General features: G+C 42.8%; 3 protein-coding genes across 3 annotated transcripts in view; all 3 read left to right on the top strand.

Moving 5' to 3' along the window:
- The first annotated feature begins 1,940 nt into the window (after window positions 1–1,940).
- On the top strand, window positions 1,941–11,186 carry thumpd3 (THUMP domain containing 3). The gene is made up of 10 exons (XM_041955614.1): window positions 1,941–2,062; window positions 2,450–2,777; window positions 2,988–3,065; window positions 3,148–3,576; window positions 4,497–4,627; window positions 5,771–5,840; window positions 6,705–6,820; window positions 6,929–7,033; window positions 7,180–7,303; window positions 10,724–11,186. Exons 2-10 carry the CDS (start codon window positions 2,532–2,534, stop codon window positions 10,904–10,906), a joined length of 1,482 nt encoding a protein of 493 aa, XP_041811548.1. The 5' UTR covers window positions 1,941–2,062; window positions 2,450–2,531; the 3' UTR covers window positions 10,907–11,186.
- A 734-nt stretch (window positions 11,187–11,920) lies between these two features.
- Window positions 11,921–19,164, top strand: LOC121616000 (prostacyclin synthase-like). The gene is made up of 10 exons (XM_041950580.1): window positions 11,921–12,057; window positions 12,679–12,802; window positions 13,608–13,783; window positions 14,403–14,546; window positions 14,976–15,103; window positions 15,769–15,950; window positions 17,462–17,597; window positions 17,957–18,138; window positions 18,555–18,706; window positions 18,847–19,164. The coding sequence occupies exons 1-10, from the start codon at window positions 11,990–11,992 to the stop codon at window positions 18,995–18,997; spliced, it is 1,443 nt and encodes a 480-aa protein (XP_041806514.1). The 5' UTR covers window positions 11,921–11,989; the 3' UTR covers window positions 18,998–19,164.
- A 1,275-nt stretch (window positions 19,165–20,439) lies between these two features.
- Window positions 20,440–27,996, top strand: part of LOC121615582 (potassium voltage-gated channel subfamily B member 1-like) — a 34,292-nt gene continuing 26,735 nt past the window's right edge. Inside the window, exons 1-2 of the mRNA XM_041949967.1 lie at window positions 20,440–20,458; window positions 21,197–21,865. Coding sequence (XP_041805901.1) covers window positions 21,311–21,865 — 555 coding nt within the window. The 5' untranslated portion in view covers window positions 20,440–20,458; window positions 21,197–21,310. The remainder of the gene's footprint in view (window positions 20,459–21,196; window positions 21,866–27,996) is intronic.

Genomic DNA, 27,996 nt, shown 5'->3' with positions numbered 1-27,996 from the left:
TTTTCTTCCCTGAGAGGTCGGCTCATATCTCTGTAACTGTCACTTTTATTGTAATAAGTAATACCACACAGAGAGAAGGATCTGAGGAATAATCCCAGTGAGGGGCTGCTCAGCCCTGGCAGAAAATCCCAGTGTAAAATCCCACAGGGTTTGTCAAGCCTGCTTTGAGGATATTCCCTCTTTCGTGCATGCTTGTCTTTTCTCCTCATTGCACGTTTGTGCAGCTGAGCTTACATGTGAGGATAGAAGCGGGTCTACCTGCATGGATTGCACCTGAGTGACACACAGATCAAACAGGACTGTGTCTGTTTGATCTTCTTTTGCACTCTGAGTTTCTTTGCCCTGTCCGCCATACTGCACGTTCTCTTTGCAGAGCGGATTAATTGATGCATTATGTCAAAACCTGCCTTTGCCAATGTGTTTATAAGATAATTAAGCTGGTAAAAGTTGCTTGCAGTGCCTGACTGTACTCCGTGCAGCACTTGCCATCTGTTGTGCAGGACTTTTCGTTCCCTGTCATAAACACACGCCCACTTGTCTCTCAGACTTCACAGAATGGAACAGAACATTCGAAAAACAAGAAAACATTTTCAATCAACATACTAAACATATGACTTGCTCTTTATTTTCCTCCACAGGTGTTTTCTAAAAGATAGAGAATTGTCAAATGGAGTTAAAGCTGCTCCTTCTGCTGCCCAGAGGATCAACTAATCACACGAGGAAATGTGACACTGAGGAGAAGACAGTTACTCTTATCACTTCTCCCTACATAAACTAAATGAATCACAAATGATAAATTAGGAGATTATGGGCCAAAATGTATTTTGTCACCATGAGTAACTGGTGTGATATGTGTTTGACTAAACTGAATGTTCATCTTATTTATCTCACTGCTGGTGAATGCATACTTAATCACAATTATAAAGAAACTATTTTATCTCTGTCAACCCAACATCCATACAACGAATTATAGCCACAGTTCAAAGAGAAAACAAAAGCCATAATTACAGATAAAAATGCACGGAAAAGATTATTTTAATCCTGCCTTCCTCATTTCATATTGGTGGGGTGTTGACAGGCGTTTGACAGATCCTGCACACTGCCTCTGCCTTTCATGCACTGCCACGTGAGGTCAAGGTTATCAGTGTGCTCCCACCCAGATCAAAAAGAAATATTATGGCGCCCTCTGCCGGTCGCTTGTGGAAAGGTGTACCCGGAAGTAGTAGACAGTGAACATGAAAAAAAAACACATGATAAAGATGAGTGCACCTGGCTCCAACTAGATTTTCTGTTTGGGCCAGTGGATTTCAAAATAAAAAAAAAGTTTTTAAGCTTTAAAATAGTCTTAATAATGTAAATTTGATTACCCACTATATGAAGGTCATGTAATCAATGATGTAAGAAGGTCAAGCAAAAAGCGGACAAACAAAAACATAGAATGCATTCCTGTCTTAATTATAAATGTAATTTATTTATTTTACTTATCATGCAACATGTTTTTTAATACTAATTTTAAGATTTTGTATCACTTGAAGCATTTGAGCATATTTTGTGAAGTTCATGTATTTTCTTGAGTCTTACATTTTTTTAGTTGTATCTGTATGGTCGTATACACTTTGGATAAAAGCACCAGCTACATAAATGTAATTTATTGCAATTTTTTTGTACTTTTTCATGTTGAATAATTCACAGATGTTTAGAAAGAATATGTTAATGTGTGTGAACGTGAATATTCTGACATGGTGACTTTGCATAAAACCTTCAGAGTAACTGAGAACATGCCAGTGGTAATAATTGGAAAGTGGAGAGTAATGGAGGGGACACAGTACACTTCATTCAGTGTATGGTTGATTTTGAGAAGTATTTTGACGTTATATTTTTACAGTTTTTTGTCAGTGTCCACGGAGATGATGCTTTTATTTTGAAGGATTTGGGCCGGAAGTGTTGCTGCTAAGCGGAAACAACATGTCGCCTCGTGTTTGACAGCTTGGTTTGACTCCAGTTAGCAAGTTTAATACAGCAGACCCTTGCAAGGCTGTTACCAACTTCTGCGGTTCAACCGGTGGGCTCATTGCTTAAACACATATCATGACTTGGCAGAAATCTAATATAAAAGCAGTATCAGTGGCTAACGTTACATTGTTTTTTATTCGTAACAACTTTTTAGCTCATCAAAGCTAACGATAGCCGGCTCAGTTAACTGGTAATGTTAACTTACTTCTCCATTAATAACGTTGCACGTGTTTTTACGTGGTTCAAATAAACGGACGCTAACATACTAACTTACGACTATATGATAGCACTAAATAGTTCTCTGGAATACGCTGTTTCCTTGAAATTACTCTTTATGTCTGAATATGGCACAAAATGCAGCATTGTTAATTTGAATCTCTCTCTCTCTCTCTCTCTCTCTCTCTCTCTCGCCCTCTCCCTCTCTCCCTCCCTCCAGGTGTTACACCTGAGCCACTCATCTTGGCCCCACCTGTGATCATCTCACTTACACCTCTGTGTCTGCAGTACACAAATACAGCATGTCCACCCAGGAAGATGGGGCTGCAGAGCAGGGCCCCAACGCAGAGGGGCCATCCACCTCTTCCTCCACTGAGGATGATGCCACCTCTAGGGACATCATCACCGTCACTGTCGGAGCAACTGTGCCCACAGGTTTCGAGCACACTGCTGCAGAGGAGGTCAAGGAGAAGATTGGGGCCGACGCACGCATCAGCAAAGATCGTGGTCGCATATACTTCCCAATAACCACTGACAAGCTTTTCCAGGTGTGACATGTTAACATCCATGTCTTGTTTTTGTACAGTGTTTCTCGCTGTCAGATTGCACTATAAGCATAGAAAAATCTGCTCTGATGATCTATGGTAATAGCTGTTTATATGGAGGTGATGATATGTTGAAACTCCCAGTTTAAAGTGCAAAAGGAAGTGTACAGTCTGTCTTTCTTTTTTATCTATTCATTGAATTCCCCACTGTAGGTCCATCTTCTGAGGTCTGTGGACAACCTGTTTGTTGTGGTTGAGGAGTATGATCATTACCAGTTCAAAGAATCAAAGGTAACTTGCAGCCAACTGTTTTCTGTTGCATCCGATGTTAAGTGCATTATCATCAGGGTCCTAAACACTGTATTTTGTACAGGAGGAGACTTTGATGGAGTTGCAGCAGCTTGCTTCCAAACTGCCCTGGACTAATGCGTTAGAGGTTTGGGAACTAAATCGTACGCTAAAAAAGAAGAAAGGCTACAGGAAAGGAGGAAATGGCAACAAAGTTAAAGCTAATAGTGAGGCCACTGATGCAACCATGGCTGACACAGAGCAGCAAGAGCAACCTCAAGCAGCCTCTGCTGCAGAGAGCCAGACCAAGGCAGAGACCACGCCAGACATGGAGTCCAGCATGCCGGACTCAGGGGAGGTAGCACCCGAGGCCAAACTCATCAAGTTTCGCGTGACGTGCAACAGAGCTGGTGACAAACACAGCTTTTCCTCTAACGAGGCAGCCAGAGACTTTGGTGGAGCCGTGCAAGAATTCTTCCAGTGGAAAGCCGACATGACAAAGTTTGACATAGAGGTAGGCGTTCTTGTTCAGACCCGACTGACGCACAGTGAATGCCATGGCATCAGCCAAAAAAAACTTCAGATACATATACAAGGCAAGGCGTAACCTATTATTGTTTTAATGAGCGACAAAAGAAGAAATAACAGCTCATTTAATTAAGATTTTCCAGGCTGATAAGCTGTTCACATGTGACAAGTTGAAAAGTGTTTCAGTGTTGTGTCACGTGATGGGATGATGTGTTTGTTTCTTAAATGAACATAACAAGGGCTTCACATAGTGATGACGATCTGTGACCAAATCGCTTGAAGTATTTTACTGGTCGGTGCAGTTGCTGCAGGTTTGTGTAATTTAACTCCTAAAACTGTAGTTTTCCCCCAGACTGAATTCAGTTAAAGTGCCTGTTCTTGGTTAGCTGACATTTAGATGCATATTTGGGTGCATTTTGAAATATTTTGTAAACTGCCCTAAATGTGTTCACTTTGTGCTTGCATGCTTCAGTTTGCTGAAGATGATACACTAGAATATTAGGCTTGCAACTAACTATTATTTCCATTATTGATTATTCTGCAGATTCGTTTTTCAATTAATCAGTTGCTGATTTCTGAAATGTCATAAAAATAGTGAAAAATAGTGATAACAAGTTTTCAGAGCCCAAGCTGATGTTATCAAACTGATTGTTTTGCCGTAGCAACAGTACAAAGCTAAAAAGATATTCAATTTGCAATCATATATGACTAAAAGCAGCAAATCCTCACATTTCCCAAGCAGGACTACAAGCTGTTTGGCATTGTTGCTTAAAAATTACTGAAACAGTTAACCCAAATCAAAAAAGTTTGCATTAGAATTTATTTTTCAGCTCCATAGAATATAAAAAAGTTGGGTTACACTGATGATTGATTTGTAATCATGTGCTGTATGTCGCTGCACTGTAGGTGTTACTAAACATACACAATCAAGAGGTGGTGATCGGCATTGCTCTCACCGAAGAGAGTCTTCACAGGAGAAACATCAGTCACTTTGGACCCACCACTCTGCGGTCGACCTTGTGCTATGGCATGCTCAGGTAATTCTTTAACACTGGTTTCACCTGGTGCACCATGTGATCCTGATGACCCACGAGATCACGCAAATCTATCTTACCAGGTATCTAGCTATGCATATTTGACCAAATCACAGTGGTTCAGACCCATCAGTGTCCTGTGTGGAACTACTGGCCGCTACAGGTGTTCGTGGTTAAGGTGGGATGGCAGCAAATGAATCTACTGTTTGTTCTAAAACAACAATGACGGTTAGCGCAGGTTTAGACTTTTCTCCATGGAAAAGATGTTGTTAATCTGCTACCCACCAGCTTTGGCAAGACCCCATGTTGTCCGTTGATCTGACTGGTTGAAGTTAGCCTATGATAGCCCATAATAGACAGATGGTTGATCCAATCACCTGCCAAGTATGTTTTGAAAGTACCAGCCCTTTACCAAGCAGTTCCCAAGGACGACTTCCCAGATGGTTCTGTGTACTAAACCATCTAGCGCGTCAGGTTAGAACAATCACTCATCTGAAAGCGCACATGACTAAGTTGACAGTGAGGTAGGCATGCGCGCAGGCACGCACAATACCGTCACACTAGCCAAGAAAAACTCGTCTCTGTTGAGATATATTTGCAAGTCACACCTCAGTGTTTATTCTTAGGCGTAACAAAATGCACAAATAACAGCTCTGCTGAGTAACATTTTCCATGAAGATAAACATAAATTGACAGAATGCAACAAAGCTTACACAGGTGAGCCTCATTTGTGTACTTTACAAATGAGCGCAACGACACTTGCGCAAAAGAAATACATCATAACAATGTAATTCATCACTAACAGCACTATAAATATGGCTTGGATGAAATTCAAGTATTTGGCATTTAGTGATTCTACCCTTTGCAGCTTTAAGTGTATTATCTTAATTAAGTGACTGGCGCACAGTGATGTTAGAAACAACAGAAACATCAGATACAAAGTGTTGTTGAGGGAGGAAAGGCGTAGTTAGGTGTATGTAAAATGCAGTAGGGCAGTACTGTTCAGTTACTGAATCATGATGGGCTTATGAGCTTTCTGGCATGTGTGGCAGATTTGGGATGCTGTTAAAGATGTAAAATGCACCATACTAAAATCTATAATGTTGCATCTTGGTGTTATATTGATCCTCTTTTGTCTGTTGACAGGCTGTGTAAACCTCAGGCATCAGATATAATACTTGATCCAATGTGCGGGACTGGAGCTATACCTTTGGAGGTGAGATTTAACTTCTGTACCTGGACTGCAGTGTTCTTACAGTGTGTTTGCAAATATTACTCAAAAAGGAGAAAACATGAAGTTAAAGAATATGTATGAACACCCTCTCAGATAACCTCATGATTGAACACAACACAGCTATGATCTGCACGTCATTACACTGCACCACATCGGAGTGGAGGAGAAACTCAGTTCTTAGATGCATCGTGATTATCTCTTAAAAGATCGTCCCTGCAGAAAAGTCAATAATCGGAAATTTAAAATCCAATTCTTGACATCATGATCGCCTCTAACGGTTTTGTAAGACCTGGCTGGGTGGTGACACGTAACGGCCAGCTAGGCTACTTATTGTGTTTTGGTGAGCATGATATTGAAAGTAAAATCATTGAATCAGTTTATTTTAGTTACGGATCATTACAAATATGCTACTGTATGTTTTAAAAGTAGCAAGGAGTCAGACACAGTGAAAAAATAAATCATGTACAGAAGTCAAACGTTTTGATGCATCAAGATGCGTCGATAATTGTTTTATAACGGCAGCGTAGCCCTGAACTGAATCAGAACTGAATCATGAGGTGAAGAAGAAATTCCCGCCACACCTGCACAAGTCTTCTGAAGGCCCACATCAAATTCACCTCATGAGCAAACGACAGACTGAAGACTTCAGATTGATCTTGGATGCATTTTCATTTGTGCAGAAGCAGTCTGACCCATGTCCTGTCTCCGAACCTGAACTGCGATTGCTGGACATCATCAAATGTGATTCACTGAGTGCTGTGAGGAAGCAGGCTTATTCAGTGTTGGGAGGGCTATCAAGAACGAAAGGCCACAGACTGCTAATTGCCTAATGTCTTTCTTCTCCAGGGGGCCATTGAATTTAACAGTTCATTCTACATTGCCGGTGACAACTACGACATGGCGGTTAACCGCACGGTCAATAATATTTGTCACATCCAGAAGCGGAGGGCAGACAAGGGCAGGTGAGAGGGCAGACGGCTCAGCATCTCATATCAGGTCGTTTTTATGTGCTATTTTATGGAGTTGATTGTCACGATGATTTCAAATCCTCCTTGGATCCTTTCAAACAGTGCCTCTGGATTGCCCATTGACACGGTGCGTTGGGATCTGTGCAATTTACCCATAAGGACCAGCTCTGTTGACATAATCATCACTGACATGCCCTTTGGAAAGAGGTACCTTAATAACAGTGCTGCACCGTACAGTACGCAGTTGATTGAATAGCATGTAGAAATTATACTAAATAAGTTGATGTTTTGAATTCTGTGTGTTTATATTTCACTCAACCGTGCGGTAAAGCCTTTCGTTTGTTTTCTTGAAGGATGGGCTCGAAGAAGAAGAACTGGGACCTTTACCCCTCCTGTCTGAGAGAAATGGCCCGTGTGTGCAGACCAGGCTCAGGAAAGGCTGTCTTGTTGACACAGGACAAGAAATGCTTTTCCAAGGTAACCGTGGATAAAGAGGAAATTCAGCTATCACAGAATCTTTCCAAGAAAATTAGACACCGTTACGTGAGAACTTTCAAATAAGTCACAGTGCAAGTCCTTTCCTGCCACCCACTTTCCTAATAATGATTCTCACTAGCTGTTGTTTGCGTAATCCAATTTTAATCCGGACACTTGGCACCATATGCACACGACCGACTGCCTGTTAGGGATACAATAACTGCCTTCCTCTGTGCCCATATTGTTCAGAAAGCAGCACCTAACCCACACCCATGAACAAAAAGGAGAGTAACCAATGATCCTTAAAGCTATGCAAGACAACACAGAGATGTGTACATAGGTGCATCAGCGAACACAGTGACAACGCACTTAATGCTGTCACTGCACTGTTGGGCCTTAGTGACAGTGATACAGAAACAGAAAAGAATCCAGTTTCTTGAGTTTGGGAACTTGATGCCTCTTTGGAGCCCTCAGACAGTTTTGGCAGCATGTTTGTTACGTTATAGCACCTAACACTCCTGACAGGTGCTGCTTTTAATCAGTGACGGATAAAGTTAAAAGAGATGGAGCCTTTTTACGTACACATATGTAATGATAGTAACTGTTGTGCTACAAAACTTGTATTCATTAATGCTGGGGCGGGAACAGTTGTACCTGCTCAATAAATCATTGTAATTATCATTAACTGCTGATGGGTGCAGCTGCAGTAGACTGTTCCTCTCACAGCAGGACAATACACAGTGTAAGTACCATGTTCCATCCGAGGACAGTTGTATTGGTTTGTAACCCCACCCTCTTATAATCAGTGGCTCTAATTTTTCCACAACTCAGTCAGCTGAGCAAAAGTAAGCAGGTCAAGATTAAATTAATTGGTGCACAGTGTGTATAAGTATACAACCTGTTGCCATGGAAGTCATTCTCCAAATAGTGCATTTAAATGAGCTTCACCTGCTGACTGACTACTATCTACAATCACTTTTAACTAGCTTGACTTTCAGGGTTTTGCGTAGTGTTTCCCTTAAAACTGAAGCCAAAAGGGATTTTTTTTGTGTGTGTGTATGCGTGTGTGTATTTGTGTATGCATGTATGTATGCATGTTTGTGTGTGTGTGTGTGTGTGTGTGTGTGTGTGTGTATGTGGCAATACATGAAAGGCATTTAATTGCAGATGCAAACCACCACAGCCTAAATAGAATGGAATAGCGTTAGGCAAAGTGCTTACCATGTTTTGCTATGAGCACAGCAGAAATAAATGGCAGTCTGAGGCCACATCCCAAAGTGAAGGAAACAAAAGCCAAATTCCTCAGTCATTCCTTAAAGTGCGCACGCTCCCCGAGAAAACACACAGTGACTGCACTGTGTGACGTGCTGCCTTTTCACAGTAGAAAAGAATTGCCAAACCAGGGAGTGGAGGTGAAAAGCTGACACCACATGTGTGATTGTACTTAAACCATATTCACTTTGCAAAGAGGAAAATGCTGGCTGTGTTCAAAATAACATCAGTGTTTTTGGTTTATTGTAGTCAGTTAAACCAGCAGTTAACAAGCTCAGGTCTTGATAATGAAGCATGAACCACTACTGTTGCTATGGTGACCTGCAGTTTTAACATGCTGCACTTTTCACCCTGATTTGCACTGATGGTTACACCGTTGACTGGAACGATTCTTCAGGTGTGATTTTATCAGACTGTCGCCACAAAGAGTCTCTCGTCAAAGCAGTCCTCTCACATGTGCAGAAGTATTTCTCCACCTCATTCAAGATAAAATAATCCTTCATTAATCCCACAGTGGACACGTTTGCAGTGCGCTAGTAAGAAGCAACAGCACAGTATGATAAATAAGTGAACAGACTCAGTGGTTAAATTCACATAATTGCACATAGGAAGTATTGATATTGCACATGAGTGAATTCATCAGTTTAGGTGTGTGTGGTGTACTAGGAGTAGTGTTAATTGTGAAGTCTGATAGCAGCAGGAAGGAAGGACCTGTGTTTTTTTCTCCGTCACACGCCACAGATGAAGTAGCCCTTAACCTGTAATGTAGCAGTCAGGCGGTTAGTCTGAAAAATAATTAAAATGACATGTATTGAGATCACTCTGCCTGTCAACAATATGAGAACACCTCTTGAGGTGGTGCTTTGAGCTTAATGCAAATGTCAGCTGCTAAGTATTCTGCAAGTTTTAATTTTGAACTAATGGTGGCGCTAGAAGAAAAGTCATATGATCACTCAAGTCATTAGGATTCATCCTGTTTTGGACCAAATCATTGGCAATACATCTAACACAATAGTTGTTTAGATATTTCAGTCTGGACCAAAGTGGTGGATTGACTGTCACACCAACATTGCCATCTAAAAAGATAAAACTATGAAGTCGGTGAGGTGACGGGTTGTGTTTGTTTCCACAATTAAAAGTAATAACAGCTTTTGAAAACACGTTGCAAAGTGAGTGACACAGTAAAACCAGAAAGAAGTACAAGTTAAAGTATAACTACCATATTCTAACATTAACAGAATCCTGAGTTTTAATGAACTGCTTAGATTTTGGTCGTCAACGGTCGACGTGACCTCACAAAACGTTTTTTTGGCTGTAGCTCAAGAATTCACAGGATGGTCCTGACAAAATTTCACACAAATATCTTGTTGGATAAAAGAAGGAAGTGGTGACAAAAAGTCAAAGGTCAAATTCACTGTGACATCATAACATTCTTAACATGATTCAGCACCACAAGTTAGGAACAGAAGGGGAGGCTGTGACCATATTTCACATTTGGTCAGATACTGAATTGGTGACACTAATCTGAAGCATTGTAGTTCACCACAAGCTCATTGGTTCTGTGTTCATGTGATTGTAGTTGCACCATGTGATGAAGTTCTCTATCAGTCCTCTGGAAAAACAGTCTAAATGAAGACAGCGTATTTCTCACTGGAAATTATTCACTGCAGTCATACATGTCATTATAGTGAACTTCCATTTCACAAAAAAAAAAAATACACATAATGCCTTTTATTAAATCCCTTCAAAGTCTTTGCTGCATGTATTATACGAGTCTGGAAAGACGTGGATGAACTGCATCTTGACTGGCTGGTGAAGGCAAACAAGCACAAGGTGGTAATTCTAGTTTAGACTGAAGTATATCGTTTCTTAAAATACCAGAATGATTTACAGAAGTGTGCCGTTCTCCCCCCTCCCTTCAGCTCAAAGTGCTGCGTTTAAAAGCTTGCGTGCAGAATCAGTTTATCCTGAAATAATCTATAAATAACCCCTCTGCAGTTTGAGTGATGCAGGTCTAACTCAGCTCAGCCACTTTATCACGGAACACGTCTTGAAGCAGCTGCATTTGTCTAAGCAGAGGTCTCGTTTTACGCAAAACATACTGTCTCATTTGTTAGTTTTCCCTGACGTGATTTATGTCGTCTCCAGGCTATCTCGAGGATGGGAGGACTGTGGAGGAAGCTGCACACTGTTTGGGTCAATGTCGGGGGTTTACATGCTGGAGTCTACCTCCTCAAGCGGACCGGGGCCGTGTTTGGCCAAACGCCGGAGGACGTCTATGAATCACGAGGAACGCAGGGGGAGGAGAAGGATGACAAGAAGCTCTCCTAGTTCACATCCTGCGTTCAAGTTCTGAATTTACATTTGAGGCCATGTAGGATCAACATTATTTATATTCTCTTAATTCAGGTTCTCTGGTCAAGGGTGCCAAGCAGTTTTGCTGTATCACTTTTTTTTTGTACATTTCTCATTTGGTTCAATTTGATAAATGCTGAACTGGAAAGAGAAAAAGCTGCTGTCACGTTCAGCATTCTGTCTGACTGACAGGAACCTGCTGATGGCTGTCTCACTGCACACCTCAAACCTGCCATTTGTTCTGATCAATAAAGAGTCAAACCAAGTGTCAGCTGATGTATGTGTTCATCCCATAATACATTATATGCAGCCAATATTAAGAAGATTGCCCTGAGCGGAATGGGCGGCTGCACTTTCAAATATATTTTTGTGTATTTGCTGGAAAATGTTTTGATTGGACCTCCTGACAAGAAAGTAAGAGTGTGTGCCCTCCCCACCTTTGATAGGCATCAGGGCCAGCACACCTCAAGTGGGCACACTAGAGGCTGATCAGCTGTTATGATGCAGAGAAGGAAGTGTGTCTGCGTGTGTGAGTGTGTGACTCAGAGCAAGTGACTGTAATGTTTGTGTGCGTGAACGTTTGCAGGCAGGCAGGATTACACTTCAGCCTGTCTATCAAGTCATGTCTGATCAAAGGGTTTTTCCCGAACAGGAAAAATACAACGGGAGTTTTTGAGCAGTTCGCCATAACTACTGTACGAAAAGGAAACGTAATTGTCAGGAAACAGGAAAAGACGTACACTGTAGGTTCTGCAGGTAATTTGATAACATATATTGCAGTTTTGTTCAATTTCACAACCTTAAACTAATACTAACTAACAATAATAATAATAATTCATGTTCCCCTGGGTAGGTGCCTGTAAAACGATCGCTTTGTGTCATTAATCTGATTTCCTGTGCTTTCTGTCAGCACTGGGTCAAATGAGCTGCGGTCATACCAGATTTACACAAACAATGCGGTGACGTAGCGCTGGGTGAGGAGGGCTCGCGCATAAAAAGCCACGTGCGGCCCGAGCTTGCCTACATTGATCCCGCGGAGCGGAGGAGTAACCACGCGAGATGTTCTGGACCGTTTTTCTGCTCGTCCAAGCTGTCCTGCTTTATTTTCTTCTCACGCACAGGTCGAGGTGAGTTTCCCCGCTGCTCGCTCGTGTTGCTCCACACAGATATCAACACTGTGAGAAAACTTATGCTTGACACTGATTTCATCGCAGTGTCACTGTTTCAGCTGTCAGCCCTCGCACGGATTCGTGCCTGGTTTAAATCAACGTGTGGCTACTTCTGAGTAATCAGTAATAACACTGGTGATAATAATAATAATGATAAAGGAGTCAGTACGCGGTTTTATCACCGCAAGCAAACAGATTTATTTTGTTAGTGTAGTGAGTTGTTCTCACTGCAATCTGAGGAATGTTGTTGAACTACTACAGTGTTAAATTTAGAAGTGTCCAGAGGAGGTTTTTCTTTTGTTTTCCTTTCAGGCAATTAAAAATGGCACAAAAAGTTCGTGATGTAATGATATTTTCTGTGACTAATCCCTGTTATTGTTCTGTTGACCTTTACCTCTACAAGCATAATCTTATAAAAGGTTGAACACACAAACACAGACTGCACTGTTTGTGCTCTGATACATGATGGAAGAGAAAATGTCATGTCAGTAGGATGAAGTGTCAGACAGACAGATAACTCTCTTCAAAGTGTTTAAAATCTGTTTCACCTTTTTGTTTGTATTTTTTTATTTCCTGTAGATCCAAGAGTGATCCCCCCCTCGACAAAGGAGTGATCCCGTGGCTAGGCCATGCACTCGAATTTGGAAAAGATGCTTCCAAGTTCTTGAATCGAATGAAGCTGAAGCATGGCGACATTTTCACAGTGAGTGGAAGAAACCTAAACATGGTGGTACAGGGATGTCACATCTGTGGACGCTCAAATGTCAGTTTTCTGAACACTTTTAGTGTCACAAACAAAAAGCAAATTTAAACATTTACAATTCCTCAATAGCCTTGAAATGTGATAGCTTAGAGTCAAAATCTTCAGAGCAGCAGCTGAACTGTCAACTGCAGTTTCCAAAGCCAAGAGTGAACTTTATTATGCAATGCAGTTTTACAATAGACAATACTGAGTGCTTAGTAGCTAGTGCTGATGCTCACTTTCGAGGGATTGCAGCAGGAGAGAAGTCCTGTTTGTTCAGTGTGATGAAGGGTTGTGAATTTCAACATCACATCTCCTCAAGTCTAACCCGGAGGAGGCCAACAGCACGACTACCCCTCCAAATGTTACTGTAGCGTACAGCTGAGAGATTTAAGGATGTGTTCATGTTCACGTAGCGTGGCTTTACATCAGGATCTGCTATGACAGTCAGTTATCCTGAGACGAAATGCAAATGAGTTTCAGATTTGAGGGAAAAGCAAATGATCCAGGAAATGTGATCTTGTGTTTTAAAGATGATTGAAAGGACCCAGCACTTCAACAGAAATCTAATAAACCGGGGTGAATCTGATTTGTCAAGATACAAAGTTTTCTGATTTAAGATATTATGCACATTGAATAGTTATTACTGTGTTCACTGCACTCTATGAAACACTTAAATGCTGATGAATGCATGAAAAACGAATGTACTTCTTCATACCTGTACGTATGTCACACATTTTTACGCTGTGGCTTGGATGCTGTCCAGGTGCGTGCTGCCGGCCGCTACGTGACGGTGCTGCTGGACCCGCACTCATACGACACAGTCATCAACGACTCGGACAACCTGGACTTCACTCGCTACGCGCAGGTGCTCATGGAGAGGATCTTCAACCTGCGGCTGCCGCACCACCAGCCGGCGAGAGCGAAGGCGATGATGAAAAAGTAAAGACCTCATTACCTCCTACTCCCCGCTGAAAGCTTGTGCTGTGTCTTTTTTCAATTTTCATTTTCATTTCATGTGAATGTAGAAGCGAAATTTGTTCATGGAAATCCACCCATTCAAGTCTCATGAATAGTCTCACTGTGGGTATTTCTGTACAACTGTCTTCCTGTTTTGGGAAACCTATTTATAGGGCTTCTTGTTTTGTTATTGCTCAGTTATCATCTATGGAGTTTTTGTTTGTGGAGCAGAAATGAAAGAAAACATCGCTGCTGTCGAGAGATACAGGCTGTCAGGCAGACATCTAAGAAAGGAGGGGGAACACTAGATGCAATATTTAAGATGATCGGCATTTGTGCATGCTGCCTTCGTCTGCATCTGATTTATACGAGCATATACACCTTCCCAAATTTGTTAAACATAAAACCTAAGTTATATTACCTCAGTGAAAACAGGGCGGGCGACTAAGTCAACAGTTGACTTTCATAATGTGTGTCACTGAGTGATTGCACTGTTTTCACAACACCAGCAATCAGTGTGACATGATTTACAGGACTCCCTTTGATGGCACAGGAGTTAACCTTTTCCTCCCTTGTCTGGCGCAACGCTTCGTACCCACAGGCACTTCATGGGAATGAATTTGAACGCCCTCAACAGCGCCACGAGCAGACACCTGCAGGCCTTGCTGAAAGCTGAGATGCCTCAGAACCAGAAAGACTGGAAAGAAGAGGGACTTTTCAACCTTTCTTACAGCTTACTCTTCAAGTAAGAGAGCCTCCCACACACACACACACACACACAGACACACACACACATGCTCTTTGCTGTGTCAAAAGAAGCATGCATTCAGGTCAAAGGCATTCAGCTAAACAGTTTACCCTCAAGTCACTCCTGTGGTCTTCAGTTTGTAAACACAGCTCGAAAAATGTAGGAGGGCTGCACTCTTTCACGTAAATGTTGGAGGTCACATTTCCGTTTCGAACATATTCTGGCTTTCATGGCAGGAAGCGTCAGATGTTATCCAGGAGCTGTCTGGAATGTGAGACAGTATGTAATGCTTGATGTGACAAGGTGACATGCTACATGTTGTGTGGCCCGGAAAATCTCAAAAGGGGCTCGCTATCTTTCCATCTGCAGATTTATCTGCCATAAAGCGCCGCACATTCCCACACTTTGTGTCTCCTTTCTCTGCAGGGCGGGCTACCTGACGCTGTTCGGCGGAGAGCAGAACAACAACAGCACCGATCCCTCAAGCGTCTATGAGGAGTACAAGAGGTTTGATGATCTCCTTACCAAAATGGCAAGAGGCACCCTAAAGCCAGGTAAACCTCTCCCTGTAAACTGCTTTAAGAATCTGACGCTCTTCATCAGCTTATCAGCAGCTTCAGCCAGAGATGAACAGTTACGATGTAAATCAGCTTTAGATCGCTGACATCACCGGCCATGAGTCATGCGAAGGTGTCTTCACTTTTTGCATTTGTCACTGTCTCTCGCTAACGTGCTATGACATCACCGGTGGGCATTCTCTCAGATTTGTTTTGAGGGTTGCCACGGCGACTTCCGCTTACTCAGTTGCTTACATAGTGTCTAGGAGCCTTCTTGTGTTGTTGTTGACTTTCACGATTCACCTTCATCATCACAGTCCTCTGCAGACTGTGACCTCACTCATACAGGTAGCTGACTTCACTGTCACTGGATACAGCACATCTTATTTCCCCAGGCCTTGTCTTTCTTTGCGTACTGTATCATTGTTTGTAATTGCACTTGGTCCACCCTTCCCACACAAGGAAGTCAGCCAGTTGTAATATTATTTTGTTCCTCCTGCAGTCGTGCCTGTCATTCCTGAAATAATGTTCCCCTCCCGCCTCTTGTGCACAATAATATATGTTTATTGGCATGTAATTCACTTACATTCAGACTCAGGTGAGCTGTTTATGTTTTGCCTGTGACTCACTCGCTCTCTTCCTGTACGATGTTTATCTGACAGAGGAGAAGAGGACAGCCCAGAGTGTTCGGCAGAGACTGTGGGAGCTTTTGGCCCCAGCGGGTCTGACCGAGGACTCGGGGTCGAGCCCTTGGCTTCACGCCTACAGGCGGCTGCTGCAGGAGGAGGGGGCCGACGAGGAGACGCAGAGGAAGGCCGTGCTGATGCAACTCTGGGCCACACAGGTGAGTCAGGCGTCGGGACAGCAAAGACATTCTGCATCTGCAAAACGACAACTTCGGTTGTTGATCACCTCCAGAGATTCTGTCAGATGAACTTGATCCGCCTCTCAAAGCAGACCTGAAGTCAAACGGACCTGAGATAGAGACATAGAGGTGCGGTAGCAGCAGCAGCAGTACTCCTGTTTGGCACATGAGTGTGCTGTTCACCGCTGCTGTCACAGCAGCTACTCTGCCTCAGAGCGGGAAAGCCATGAAAGAGCTTCAGGAATATAAGACAGAGGGTTGTAGTTGAGGATTGGCAACATTTGGATAATAGTAATAATAATAATTGGTTTGTATAGCACTTCTCATGCAAGAAATGCACCTCAAAAGGCTGCTTAAAAATAAAACAAATTGCAGCTCCATTGACATTGTTCTCTGACTGCACGGTTTAAAGTGTTTCTCCTGAACAATCTCTGTATGGAATCGGCCTGCAAATAGTTTGTATAATAAGTCCAAAACCTTTAGATGAGTGTGGTGGACTCTATGTTTAAAGCTCTAGTAATGAAGCAGCGTATACATATCTGCATCTCTCATGTTAAAGAAAGTGATTGTTATTTCTACATTTATAAGACGATGGTTTTAGTCTTGAATGGGATTTGAGTTGACTTGGTATTGACTCATACGGTCTTGCCTACAGCCCTGCTGAGGGGTTCATTGCATCAGATACGTTAATCAGATATTTACTTCAACATTGGTCTTACCCTGCAGGCTGCTTACTCATCTTTTTTTTTTTTTTTGCACTTGTCACCGTGGTTTATTTCCATTCTATTACAAGTCTTGAGTCATAATTTTGTCAGTTGTCTCTGAGTCACATTTTAGTCAGAGAAATTAACGTATTTTCATGATGCATTCGGACGTGCAGATTGTCAGACAGCTGATGTCAGTAAATTTTAAGTTCAAGCATACAATAAAAAAAGGTTTCCCCCACTCAGATCTGCCAAAAGTTTGGATAATGTCATTAATTACACTTAATATTGTATTTGTGGTGACTTAAGAGGTAATTTTGTGGAAGTTTACTCACTTATGTTTCCACAGTGCTCACTATTTTATGCATGACTCCTGGCAGACAATGCTGCAGTTTGCTGTAAAACTAAATCGCTTCAGTGTCCTGCCCTTGGATGCAGGCAGATGGCAGGGGACCTCAGGTTTCCAGTGGCTTTCCTTTTTAAGTAAACCATCACCGCTCTGCGCCTTGCTAGTAGTGACACTATCCAGAGCATGGCTCCTCTCATCCCAGACACATGAAAGGAAGCCGTCCTTTTTTTAATCTCGGCGTGAGGCTGTTTTTATTTAATTGACCTTTACTTTAATTGAAATGTGTGCTTTGTGTGACTCTCACGCCGCATAGACATGAGTAGTATGGATGTCTTACGTGCTGTTACCAAATTACTCCCTGCGTCAGCCCTGTGCAACAGCAGGGTGAGAGAGACAGCCATATCATCGTCGTCATGCGAGTGTTTGTTTGTTTCCAGGGTAATGTCGGTCCTGCTGCATTTTGGATGTTGGGCTACTTGTTGACAAATCCCGAGGCTCTGACAGCGGTGAAGAGCGAGATGGAAACCTCAGAGACCTCAGTGCTGGACAGACCTGTGAACACCCCAGTGTTTGGTGAGGGCTTAATCCCAGACTGTGTAAACACAACGATATTTATGAGTAGGAGGTTGTTGCTGTTGTCAGCAGGATGAGGGTGAAACAAAAGTGTTTTTCAGAATGCAAAAAATACTGTAGAATTAAATCTGGAATGATTGACAATATGTATGTATATAATGCACAAAATGGTGCTCAAGGATTTATGGAAAAAAGAAAACGTACTAAATCAAAAAAATTTGGAGTTTAGAAATCTGAATTTTCACGATGTGCAGAATGAAACAGAGCAGATTAGTTACAAATTCATAAAAAGTATAAGAAACATGACAGAAATGCTCTTGCTCTTTTGCTGTTAACGTTTTCTTTCTGTCCCTTCACAGAGAGCGCCTTGGATGAGACACTTAGACTCACTGCTGCCCCCTTCATCACCAGAGAGGTAGTGCAGGATAAGACCCTCCACATGGCTGACGGCCAAGAGTACCTGCTAAGGAAAGGAGACAGGGTGTGTTTGTTCCCCTTCAACAGCCCTCAAATGGACCCAGAGATACACCAAGAGCCACAGGTTTGTTGTTCTGTCTTGTTACACCTTTGCTGTATGCCATCCTCTTCACTCTATCAAAACCTACCTGTGCTGCCAACAGGAACAGTAGTAATTGTCTTTGGGAGGAGTTGGAGGCAGACTTAAGTGTAATTAGTGTAGTTGTTTATGTAAGGTGGAATCACCGCCTACACAAAGCTGACCCTGTACAACCCAGTGAGAGGTCAAACCCAGAGCTGCGGACCACTGAGGGATTAGCCGAGCACGAGAACAGGACCACAGCTAATAGGCGTGGGAAGGACATGGCAGTTTAGTATTAGAAAAACTCTGCCCGGCAGAAACAGACATTAAACTGTGCGATCAAGCTAAATTTCATAAATAAATGTGTCCTCTGTAATTGCTAGAATCTAACATCTGCTCTTGAAAAAAATCCTTTCCAGAAATACAAGTACGATCGCTTCCTGAATAAAGATGGATCCGTGAAGAGGGACTTTTATAAAGGAGGGAGGCGGCTGAAATATTACACCATGCCATGGGGCGCAGGGACCAATGGCTGTGTGGGAAAGCAGTTTGCCATCAATACCATCAGACAGTGAGTGTCCTCGAATCACTCCACCATCAATCTTTACGACTGGTTAAGAGCTAAAACGTCCCACGCTGTGAGAGTTTGTTATCTCCAAGTTCTGCTTGGGTTGTTCTAATTCCATCTGTTTATCTGTGTTTGCTCTGCAGGTTTGTTTACGTGGTGTTGACTAACTATGATTTGGAGCTGTGTGACCCAAATGCTCAGATGCCAGAGGTAAATGCCAGTCGATATGGATTTGGAATGCTACAACCAGAGGGGGACTTGCTTGTCCGATACAGACCCAGGAATACACTCTAGACAAGCAAAACACATATCTTTTAAGCACATTTCAACACATGCACATTGTTTATAGTGTCAATATGCCCTTTGTACTTTTGTATTTTATATTTATGGTGTGTATTTATGTCATACTGTATGTAATATATATTTTATTATTTATCAATAAATGTAAATAATGCTTTGTATGTAATCTTGTGTTGTCAAATTTCTTTAAGTTTTTGGGTAAAATGATTCAATGGTTCAAGTCAGTTATGTTCCTGCACATAATTACATTTTATACTCGCTTATATTACAATTTGAGCAGTGTTCACAAAGTGTCGCTTTTAGGAGCTGTTACAAGTTAAGCTTTGGAGCATTTGGCTCTGTATGTGAAATCGAGAGCACGAGCATGATGAGGGGACTGGCTGTACTGTAAACAGAGCCGGCCACACATCTGTCACACCAGCACATCCCTGCTGTTTGCAGAGTGAAGCTGAGTGGAAAGTTTGGATTTGCATGTTGTTCGGAAAGCGACCGATCACTTGCTAGCAGGTGCGGCTCCACCGTAGACCCCAGGTTAGTGCAGGTCTGTGAGGGATGTCATGTCATCATGTTGAAGCCGTGATGTTTAAATGAGACGATGCATACGAAGTTAGGGCACCATCATGGACAGAATTAGCCCTTAGCTCCAATAAGTTTGGCCTCAGTTTAACTGTGTGTCCTAAGTGCTTGAGTGCCTTTGTGTGTGGATTCATGAGTGACTTTTCCACTGGACCTGAGTGTGTCATGGTCCCAGTCCTGTTAGGTTGTCTCTGCCAAGACTGAACTATGCTACTAATTTCAGACATTTTTCACCATTTTCCACTTTTGTAAGGACTCGCAGACAACCATCCAGAGAGAGGATCCCTTTTGTATCCGTGTAAGGCCTTACATTATTATTAATAGTAGGCTCTCTATGGAGAAATGTGGTGTGTTTAGTGGTCTTAGTTTAAAATGTTTAAATGAATCCTCACAGAATTGCACTAAATTCCCACAGCAGTGTTTGCTGGCCTGTGAGGCTGCAGCACAGACACAGTGTAGATGCACTGAGCTGGTCCTCGCTGGCTCTGTGAGGGTTAAACTCGCACAGGCTGCAGCCGCTGGAGGAGCCTGAGTGAAATCAGCCCCTGCTGATCACAGTCACAGGCGCCGGCCAGCGCGCACTCACTCACTCACACTGCGAGCAGGTGGAGGAGAGGACGCACCGAGTACTCCGCCTACTCTCAGGAGTCCCCCCACCACCGCCCCCCCCAGGAGGGCTGCACAGGGCAGACTGGACGCGCTGATGGTCTGTGTACAACTGTTACGTTTGTCAACATGTCGCTACGTAGTTAATGATGCCTCCATCAGCTGCCAGCAGAGCGCCGAAGCCCTGGACGGACATCAGAAGTTTTAACGCGTCGACTCCTGAAATGTTGCTGCTGTCCGTCCTTGAGGTGAATCGGGATATAAGGAAGATATGTATGTATATTTATTTTACTGTGTTATTTATTTTTTTGCTTTCGTTTTTATAGCCAGGAAGCTTTTACAGGCCGCTTGGTTGACTTTGAAATTTTCTGTCCTGCCTTTTTTTTTTTTTTTTGGCGTAGCTGTCTATCATCGCAATATTTACTAGTTACACTGCCAGCTCATGTTCATGTCCCCAAAATGCAGCTGTGTTGCATAACTCTGATATGCGCAAAACAGAGTAGTAATGTTTGCCTCGGATAAAATTAACTTTGTGCGTTAGTCTAATAGTTGCGAACACGCTTCGTTCACCTTGTGAACGCAGGCTGGTGTTGGGGGGCGATGTAATGTGTTGTGGGCTCCCGATCAAAGTTGATGTCGGTGTTAGTCCGGCTGAATGTAACTCCAGAGAGCGCTTCAGAACCGGCGCTGGTCGCTGTCCCGCCCGGGCTGAGGCGCTTCAGCACCGGAGTCTGCGGACAGCAACGGACGCGCGTCTGCAGGGTGACAGACAGGCGCTTCAGCACCGGACAGCGCTCACAAGTGGAGTCCGGTTTATCATTGGCCCCGGCTCTCCAACCCCCACCCCGCCGCCACCCGTGTCAGCAAGAAAAGCGGCTGTGCCCGTTAAAGCTGATTAAAATATCTATTTGGTTCTCTGATGAGTGGATAAACCACCTGACATTGCTGCTGTAGGACACCGCCACTGGCTGCTCACCCGCGCTCAAATCTTTTTCTTTTCTTTTATTACAGCCACAAGAAGAAGCGAGGGGCGACCCTGATGCGGTCATCTACAGGACCATGTCTTCTTAATCTACCGGACTGCATCTTCCAGTCTTTCACAGCGACCGAGTGACTTGAGTGAAGATGATCAAAGCGGGGTCCCGGCCGGCCACCTCGCTGCCGCCGGACACGATGGACATCATCCGCAGCAAGACCCACACCCGCCGGGTGAGACTCAACGTCGGGGGCCTACTCCACGAAGTCCTGTGGAGGACTCTGGACAGGCTGCCCCGCACAAGACTGGGCAAGCTGAGAGACTGCAACACTCACGACTCCATCATGGAGATATGCGACGACTACAGCTTGGCCAACAACGAGTACTTCTTCGACAGGCACCCCGGCGCCTTCACCTCCATCCTGAACTTCTACCGCACCGGAAAGTTGCACATGATGGAGGAGATGTGCGCCCTCTCCTTCAGCCAAGAGCTGGATTTCTGGGGCATCGACGAGATCTACCTGGAGTCCTGCTGCCAGGCCAGGTACCACCAGAAGAAGGAGCAGATGAACGAGGAGCTCAAAAGAGAGGCAGAGAACATGAGGGAGAGGGAGGGAGAGGAGTTTACCACCACATGCTGCTCCGAGAAGAGGAAGAAGCTGTGGGACCTCTTGGAGAAGCCAAGCTCATCATTTGCTGCTAAGGTACAGTGTCCACCTGGGCTCTTCTTATCACCACACTATCAGGGCAGGTAGAGTGAAAGCTGTAGAGAGAATAGCATTGGCCCACAGCCAGCAGACCATCATCACTTGAAGTTTGCTGAGTTTTGGGTGATGATTGGGGTTTAAATTTAGAAAACAGTTAGAAAAAGGGGGAAAAATTCAGTTCCGCATCCAGAGGCAAGCTGAAGCTTCTCTTTGAGTCTGGCTTGATCTGCTGTCTGACTCTCTTTTAACCTGAACCAGTGCTTTTAATCTGTCACTTTCAGCAGCTGGAGAGAGAGCGAGAGACAGACAGAGAGAGAGAGATGTTGTGCATCAAAGCTGTCTGCAAAGTTTTGCTTATTCATCTGAGCGCCGTGACTTTGGAAACTCATTTTGCTACTCCACTTAAATCAATAATCTTAACTAGGTGTACTCTCCCGAGAAGAAAAGACTCGGGTGCTGTTTTTCTGGCGAGTCAATTAAAACCCCTTTTTGTTTGTGCATGACAGCCTTCATTGTCTCCCTTTATTGGTTTCAGTCAGATACGTGTTCCCAGGCCTGTATTGTCTGGAAGCTGGTCTCTTGGTAATTATGGATGTTTGTTTTTCATTGAAAAACGGCAGACAGGATGGAGGGAGTGACACTTATTGTTAGAGTTTAATCCATGTCAGGACGGCAAGAAACTCCACTGCACGAAATCGATATTTTTAGCCCATCGCATAACACCCCCACCCCACCCCCCCTCTCAACAGTCACCCCCTCTTGGCTTCATTAGCAACCCCTGCCTCATTTCCAGTCCAGTATTCAATCATCCTGCTCATTAACAGGCTCATAGCTCACACTCCAGGAACAAGAGGCCTTCACTTTTCCTAGATCAATGGATAGATGTCATGTTAGTGAACTTACTTTGTGAAAGAGCTGACTGGATCAATATTCATTTAAAAGTGTGATCACCCAGTTGCATGTTACCGCCACAACAGGGAATTTGCACATGAAGAGACGTTGCCCTTCTCAGTCATCCTGCATTTACACGAGAGGGTGAAAAATAAAAAAAAAGTTCATCTTATTTTGCACTACACTCAGTGACTGTGTCAGTCTTTTGTTATCAGATGCAGTTTCAAATATTTCACCATGTGTCATCAAACGGCTTCAAGATGTCACGTTTGTGTGCACAGAAATGTGTCAGGAAGGCATGAGACCTCCAGTGGCATGCCTGGCTGAGAGGATATCATGGTTGAATCATTACCCAAAGAAATTTCAAACACCTCCTTGAACAGGGCGTCCTGCATAATTTATTCAGCTCATCTACTGAAAGAACCTGCTCCATCTCTAACCTTGAGTTACTGAAGCTAAATTATTCAATCACGTTGCTTAAAGACATGCTCATTTTGAGACACCCAGTGGCCCTCGGTCCCCCCTGGAGCTCTCTGAAGCCATTATTCACACAGACAAAGCCTCATCCAACACCAGGTCCTCTGGTCGGCCTTTACCTGCTGACTGACACACCTGAGAAATCAGTGTGTTAGATTATTAACAAGGAAAGGAAATCTGAGTTTTACTGGTCCTCTCTTCTACACTGTATCTATGAAACAACTCCTGTCTGTAAGAACAAGACCGCAGCTGAAGCTGTTACTCATCATGTTTGCAGGGCCACATATTTGAGATTTTGAAACAATAAACATCTTGTAGATCAGCAGAGGGAGCTCTACCTGATCCGCCTCCCACGAGGAGTGGCAAATATTAAGTTTGAGATAATGGAACCTGTGGTGGTTTTATACCAATCAGACCAAATATCAGCCACTGCTCCTTTAAAACAATAATAAAGTATTTTTTAAAAACTTTTTTAATAAGCAAAAAGCTTACCATACTCTAATTTTTAAAAGGCTTTCAATATTTTTAATCTAATGCGTTACATTGTTTTGGATTTGTTAATTTTGAGAAAAGATGTTTTGCTGCGTTTACTAACTCAGGCTATTATTGCTAATGTTAAATCAGTCTTCCTTCAAATTGACGATGGAGTTCCTCAAGGGTCTAATCTCGGCCCTCTCTTATTGTCAGTATATATAAATAATACAATTGTCCAGACTTATTTTCATGTTCACATTATCATGTGTACACCAGCAGACAATGTTCTTTTGATGTTCTTCATGCATTTCTCATTAATCTTTTGTTTTAAGTCTTTTAAATCCTTAATGCATTTTGTTAACACAAACACATACTGCTGCAACTCTTCTTCTTGCTCCAAACATATAACAGTGGTAAAATTTAACTTACAAAACCAGCCAGTAATGTGGCTGAGTGGAAACTTTCACCTTTAAATCCATCTGAAAAATGAGTTGAAATGTAAAAATAAAAATATATGCATAAAGTATGCTTTATATTGTTAATTCTACTCTAAAATAACTTCATATGGTCTGCAGATGTGATACAGAGAGCGACACAGACACACCAGTCATTAATGTGAGAGGCATAACAATGATGAAGACTGGCCTCTTTAGCAGACATAAGAAAATACATTTCTACCATTTTACCTTATTTTTCCTTATCAGGCTTTTCTCTGAAAACGTCACACTAACTCCTACTTCTCTTTGCTTTTAAAAGCAATTAAACCCTGCAGCACCTCACAGAGCCGGCTAGCCTTCGATATTACATTTGTGAATACTGGACACAGAGAAGCCACTTTGCTGTATTATGCACCTTATGAATGGACGTAATTACACCATCTTTAGGTGTTATTATATGACATTATAGCTTGTTGGATGATTTAACATTTTGAATTTATCTAATAATAGTTCTGATTGATCCTGAATAGCATCTTTCATTTTGTCATTGACTTTTTGAACCTGATTTCAGTGAGAATAAAAGAACAAATATATGTTTGATTCTGAATTTTTGCCCGCTGCTGTTCACAGAGCTCGTAAAGGGTGAGGGTCAAATAAACAACAGATTTTTTAAATGTACAAATTCAGAATTGGCTCCACATGGTCCATGGCACAGTCATTAATGACTAATCAGCTCCATTTTGCATTTATGCACTCTTTTGTAAATGTATTACACATCAGTTTAAAAAACAATCTTAACAAGCAGAATTTCCACCTCATGGAGCGCCTCCAGGTTCGTTACATACATTAATGCACACTTTAGCATTAGCTCATGTTCCTCCTCCACTGTGGCTGCGTCAGCTTCAGTTTCTGCACACAGTCAAACAGAGAAATGTGAACACAATTTATGCTCATACTAACATGTCAGCTCTTGTCCTCAGCTAAACACACAAGTGCATGCTGCACAGTGTGTACAATGATGGGGCCCAGGAACTTCTGAATGAGACAGAAAGGGTAGGGAAGGGGGCGTTGTTTGACAAATGGGGCCATTTTCTCATTGTTTAGTTCTCCATATGTGACAGAGAACAGTAAAAATGTCTAACTGAGGTTAAATGGCAGCCATTAAATACAGCCTTGTTTCAGAGGCTTAATTGAGGAGTTGCATCGGTGAAACGGCTTGTTCCCAAACATATATCCTGCCTCATTTATTTTTCAGTGCTGATGAAACTTTAATTGCACATTAATAACGCTTGACTTAATGCCAGAGAGAGAAGGTGTGATCCGAAATGTCTATAGCTCAGACGACACCTCATCCTAGACCTTTTGGAGTTATAACCTCCCCAAAAATACACATAGGCACCAGCGCTTGCTCTCGACGAGCCATTTTTCATGTCAGAGCAGTAGTAAAGGGCACTATGTGTGCAGCCAGTCTGTCTTTCTTCTTGGAAGTGTTGAGGTGTTAATGAGTAGTTGTAGACCCACTTCAGTTTACATTTCCACCACAGGTCTGCCCCCCAAATTATTAAGCATGACAATACGCACCCCTGAAAACAAAGCAAAAATGTGCAGGTGATCATTTCATCAATGAAAGATAAGCTCTTGTTGATGCAGAACAGTATGTGCTGAATGCCCATGTCGTCATTTTTAGCGTGGCCCAGTGGGAGGAAAGGGTTTAGTGGGTTAGGAACGAAACCAGCCTATGTAATGCAGCATGTCTCAGCATGCCGCTGTTGCTCAATCTCTCTAAGGCGCAGTTCAGTCTCAGAGGGATCATAGTCGCCCTATAAATTACACTCCCAGGGGTTTGGCATTAGAACTATCATTGCTGTAAACTCTAAGATTGACCTTATTTGAATGCCCTGAAAACCTGTTTCCTTGACCACTTTACAGTCAGACATGAACAAACAAATTTCTGCCAAAGTCAGAACAGTTTAAGTCATTTCACAATTTGCTCCTCATTATTTCTCTGTATTTTTGGTTTTGTCCGTGCTCTGCTTACGGGTTTTGAGAAGGGCGGGGCGCAATTGAAAAAAGGTGATGTCACGCACTTCCATGCACCAATCAGGATTTAGCAAAATCTGAATCACGGGATGACAGTTGTGAAGCTTTTAGCTTTTGTTGTCAGGCCACTATTAATCCAATCTGATGAAATACTGATTATTATTTCACAAATATTTTATGTTATAGAAAAATACTGAAGAGTTCAAACCAAGTTTCAGGTAAACATGTAAGTGAACTTTAGGCAGTTTGAAAGAAAGTTAATTTAATATATATATAATATAATAGAAATAGTATTTTTTAGTTGCGTCAGTATGAATTAGTTAGAAAATAGATGATAAATCTTTTAATTCCTTGTGTTGTTTTAAAATCGTAGGTATAAGCAACCTGCCAGAGCTTAGAAAGATGAGAAAACTAACATTTATGTTAGGGTTAGGGTTAGGGTTAGGGTTTGATGGTTGTATATAGATTTAATTTACACCATATAACGGACAACACAACAAAGAGTTATTCAGTTAGAAAGCTTGTGAACATGCAGTACAGTACAACTGATTGGACAGAATAATAACCTATAAACTTAATACGTGCAGCTTCTGATTGTTAACTCCCTGTTACATTTTGAAGAGCCGAAGAAATAATGTTGACACATACAGCTTTCACTTGACAGACTCTTTTGACACCTCTACACTCTGGGAATTTGAATCGCCATCTCCTAAAAGCCTTTCAGTGATCTCTCAACCCACTGAAGCTTTGGTCCAGAACAGGATACTGAGCTATAAAAACTGACACTTAGCTCTTTTGCCTTGGCAGAGGCTGTTTCAAATAATTGCGTGGAAACTTCTCCTCTCAGCGAGCCAGAGACAGCCATGACTGGAGGCGACTTAACTGCACTTTTTACCGCACATCAGATATGCCCGATCGACTTCACTGTAAGCACTTTGCTTTGTTGTTTGTGAAGTCTGAGATTACTCCGTGCATCAAGGCTAAGGCTCTGTGCCGTGTCGGGGTGGAGATATCCACTGTGTCCTGTTACCTGCTGCACGTTCACCCCATGCAGCCCGCCAGGCCACTTTTTGTTGGAATGGGAGGAAATCGATCGCAAAGACATTAAGATGTAAGGCAAGCCGGGGTGAGTGAGGACACACCCTTTAGAGCCATTAGAGAGGGACTAAGACGTGTGACGTCCCATGGCCCACTGCCTGCTGAGAGTCCTGCATGAGGGAGCGCAGTCACTCATGCTAACCTCCAGCACTGTGTCACAGGGAGTGCAGCGGGACCAGAGGACATGCAGTCACTATGATTTTATGGCGTGTGCTGTTATTCTCCGCCGTGGCTCTGAGTGAAGGAGCTGAGAGTTTCCTCTGTCTCTTGTGTTTCTCCCCCTCCCTCCCCACCTGTCTCTTGCTGTATTTGTGTGCGTATGCATGCTAATAGCCAGGCACGGGGCTATCCGACAGAGTGTGTTTTATGATTTGTTTTCAAGGGTTGTTGCTGGGTGACAACAACTCTTCCGCTGGGCTGAGGTGAGCTTTGAATAGCCATAAATCAATGTCACACAGTTTCCCAGCTGGCTGACTGATTGCAGTGCCATATATATCTCCAAGTGGGCTCACACAGAGTCCGATTGAGCCAAAGTCTCTCTGTCTCTTTCTCACGCTCTTATCATCACATCCCCCGTTTCTGTTTTCTTCTCGTTATTTAAGTCCACGCAACCTAATGAGCATGTAAGCACTCATTGCACAAACTGTATTTAAAGATAGAATGAGCTCTATAAATATATTTGTCTTATTCACCTAAATGCACAGAAACAAT

This window comes from Chelmon rostratus, chromosome 2 (assembly GCF_017976325.1).
Source record: "Chelmon rostratus isolate fCheRos1 chromosome 2, fCheRos1.pri, whole genome shotgun sequence".
NCBI classification, from domain to species: Eukaryota; Metazoa; Chordata; class Actinopteri; order Chaetodontiformes; family Chaetodontidae; genus Chelmon; species Chelmon rostratus.
Note: the sequence above shows the minus strand (reverse complement) of the source record. Positions and strands in the feature narration are given on the sequence as shown.

Bases quoted from the DNA above. Each gene is read 5' to 3' on its own strand.
- thumpd3 (XM_041955614.1), top strand. From the start codon at position 2,532: ATGTCCACCCAGGAAGATGGGGCTGCAGAGCAGGGCCCCAACGCAGAG. The intron at 2,778-2,987 runs GTGTGACATGTT...TCCCCACTGTAG, and splicing joins CCACTGACAAGCTTTTCCAG to GTCCATCTTCTGAGGTCTGT. The intron at 3,066-3,147 runs GTAACTTGCAGC...TATTTTGTACAG, and splicing joins ACCAGTTCAAAGAATCAAAG to GAGGAGACTTTGATGGAGTT.
- LOC121616000 (XM_041950580.1), top strand. From the start codon at position 11,990: ATGTTCTGGACCGTTTTTCTGCTCGTCCAAGCTGTCCTGCTTTATTTT. The intron at 13,784-14,402 runs GTAAAGACCTCA...TCGTACCCACAG, and splicing joins GCGAAGGCGATGATGAAAAA to GCACTTCATGGGAATGAATT. The intron at 15,104-15,768 runs GTAAACCTCTCC...TTTATCTGACAG, and splicing joins AAGAGGCACCCTAAAGCCAG to AGGAGAAGAGGACAGCCCAG.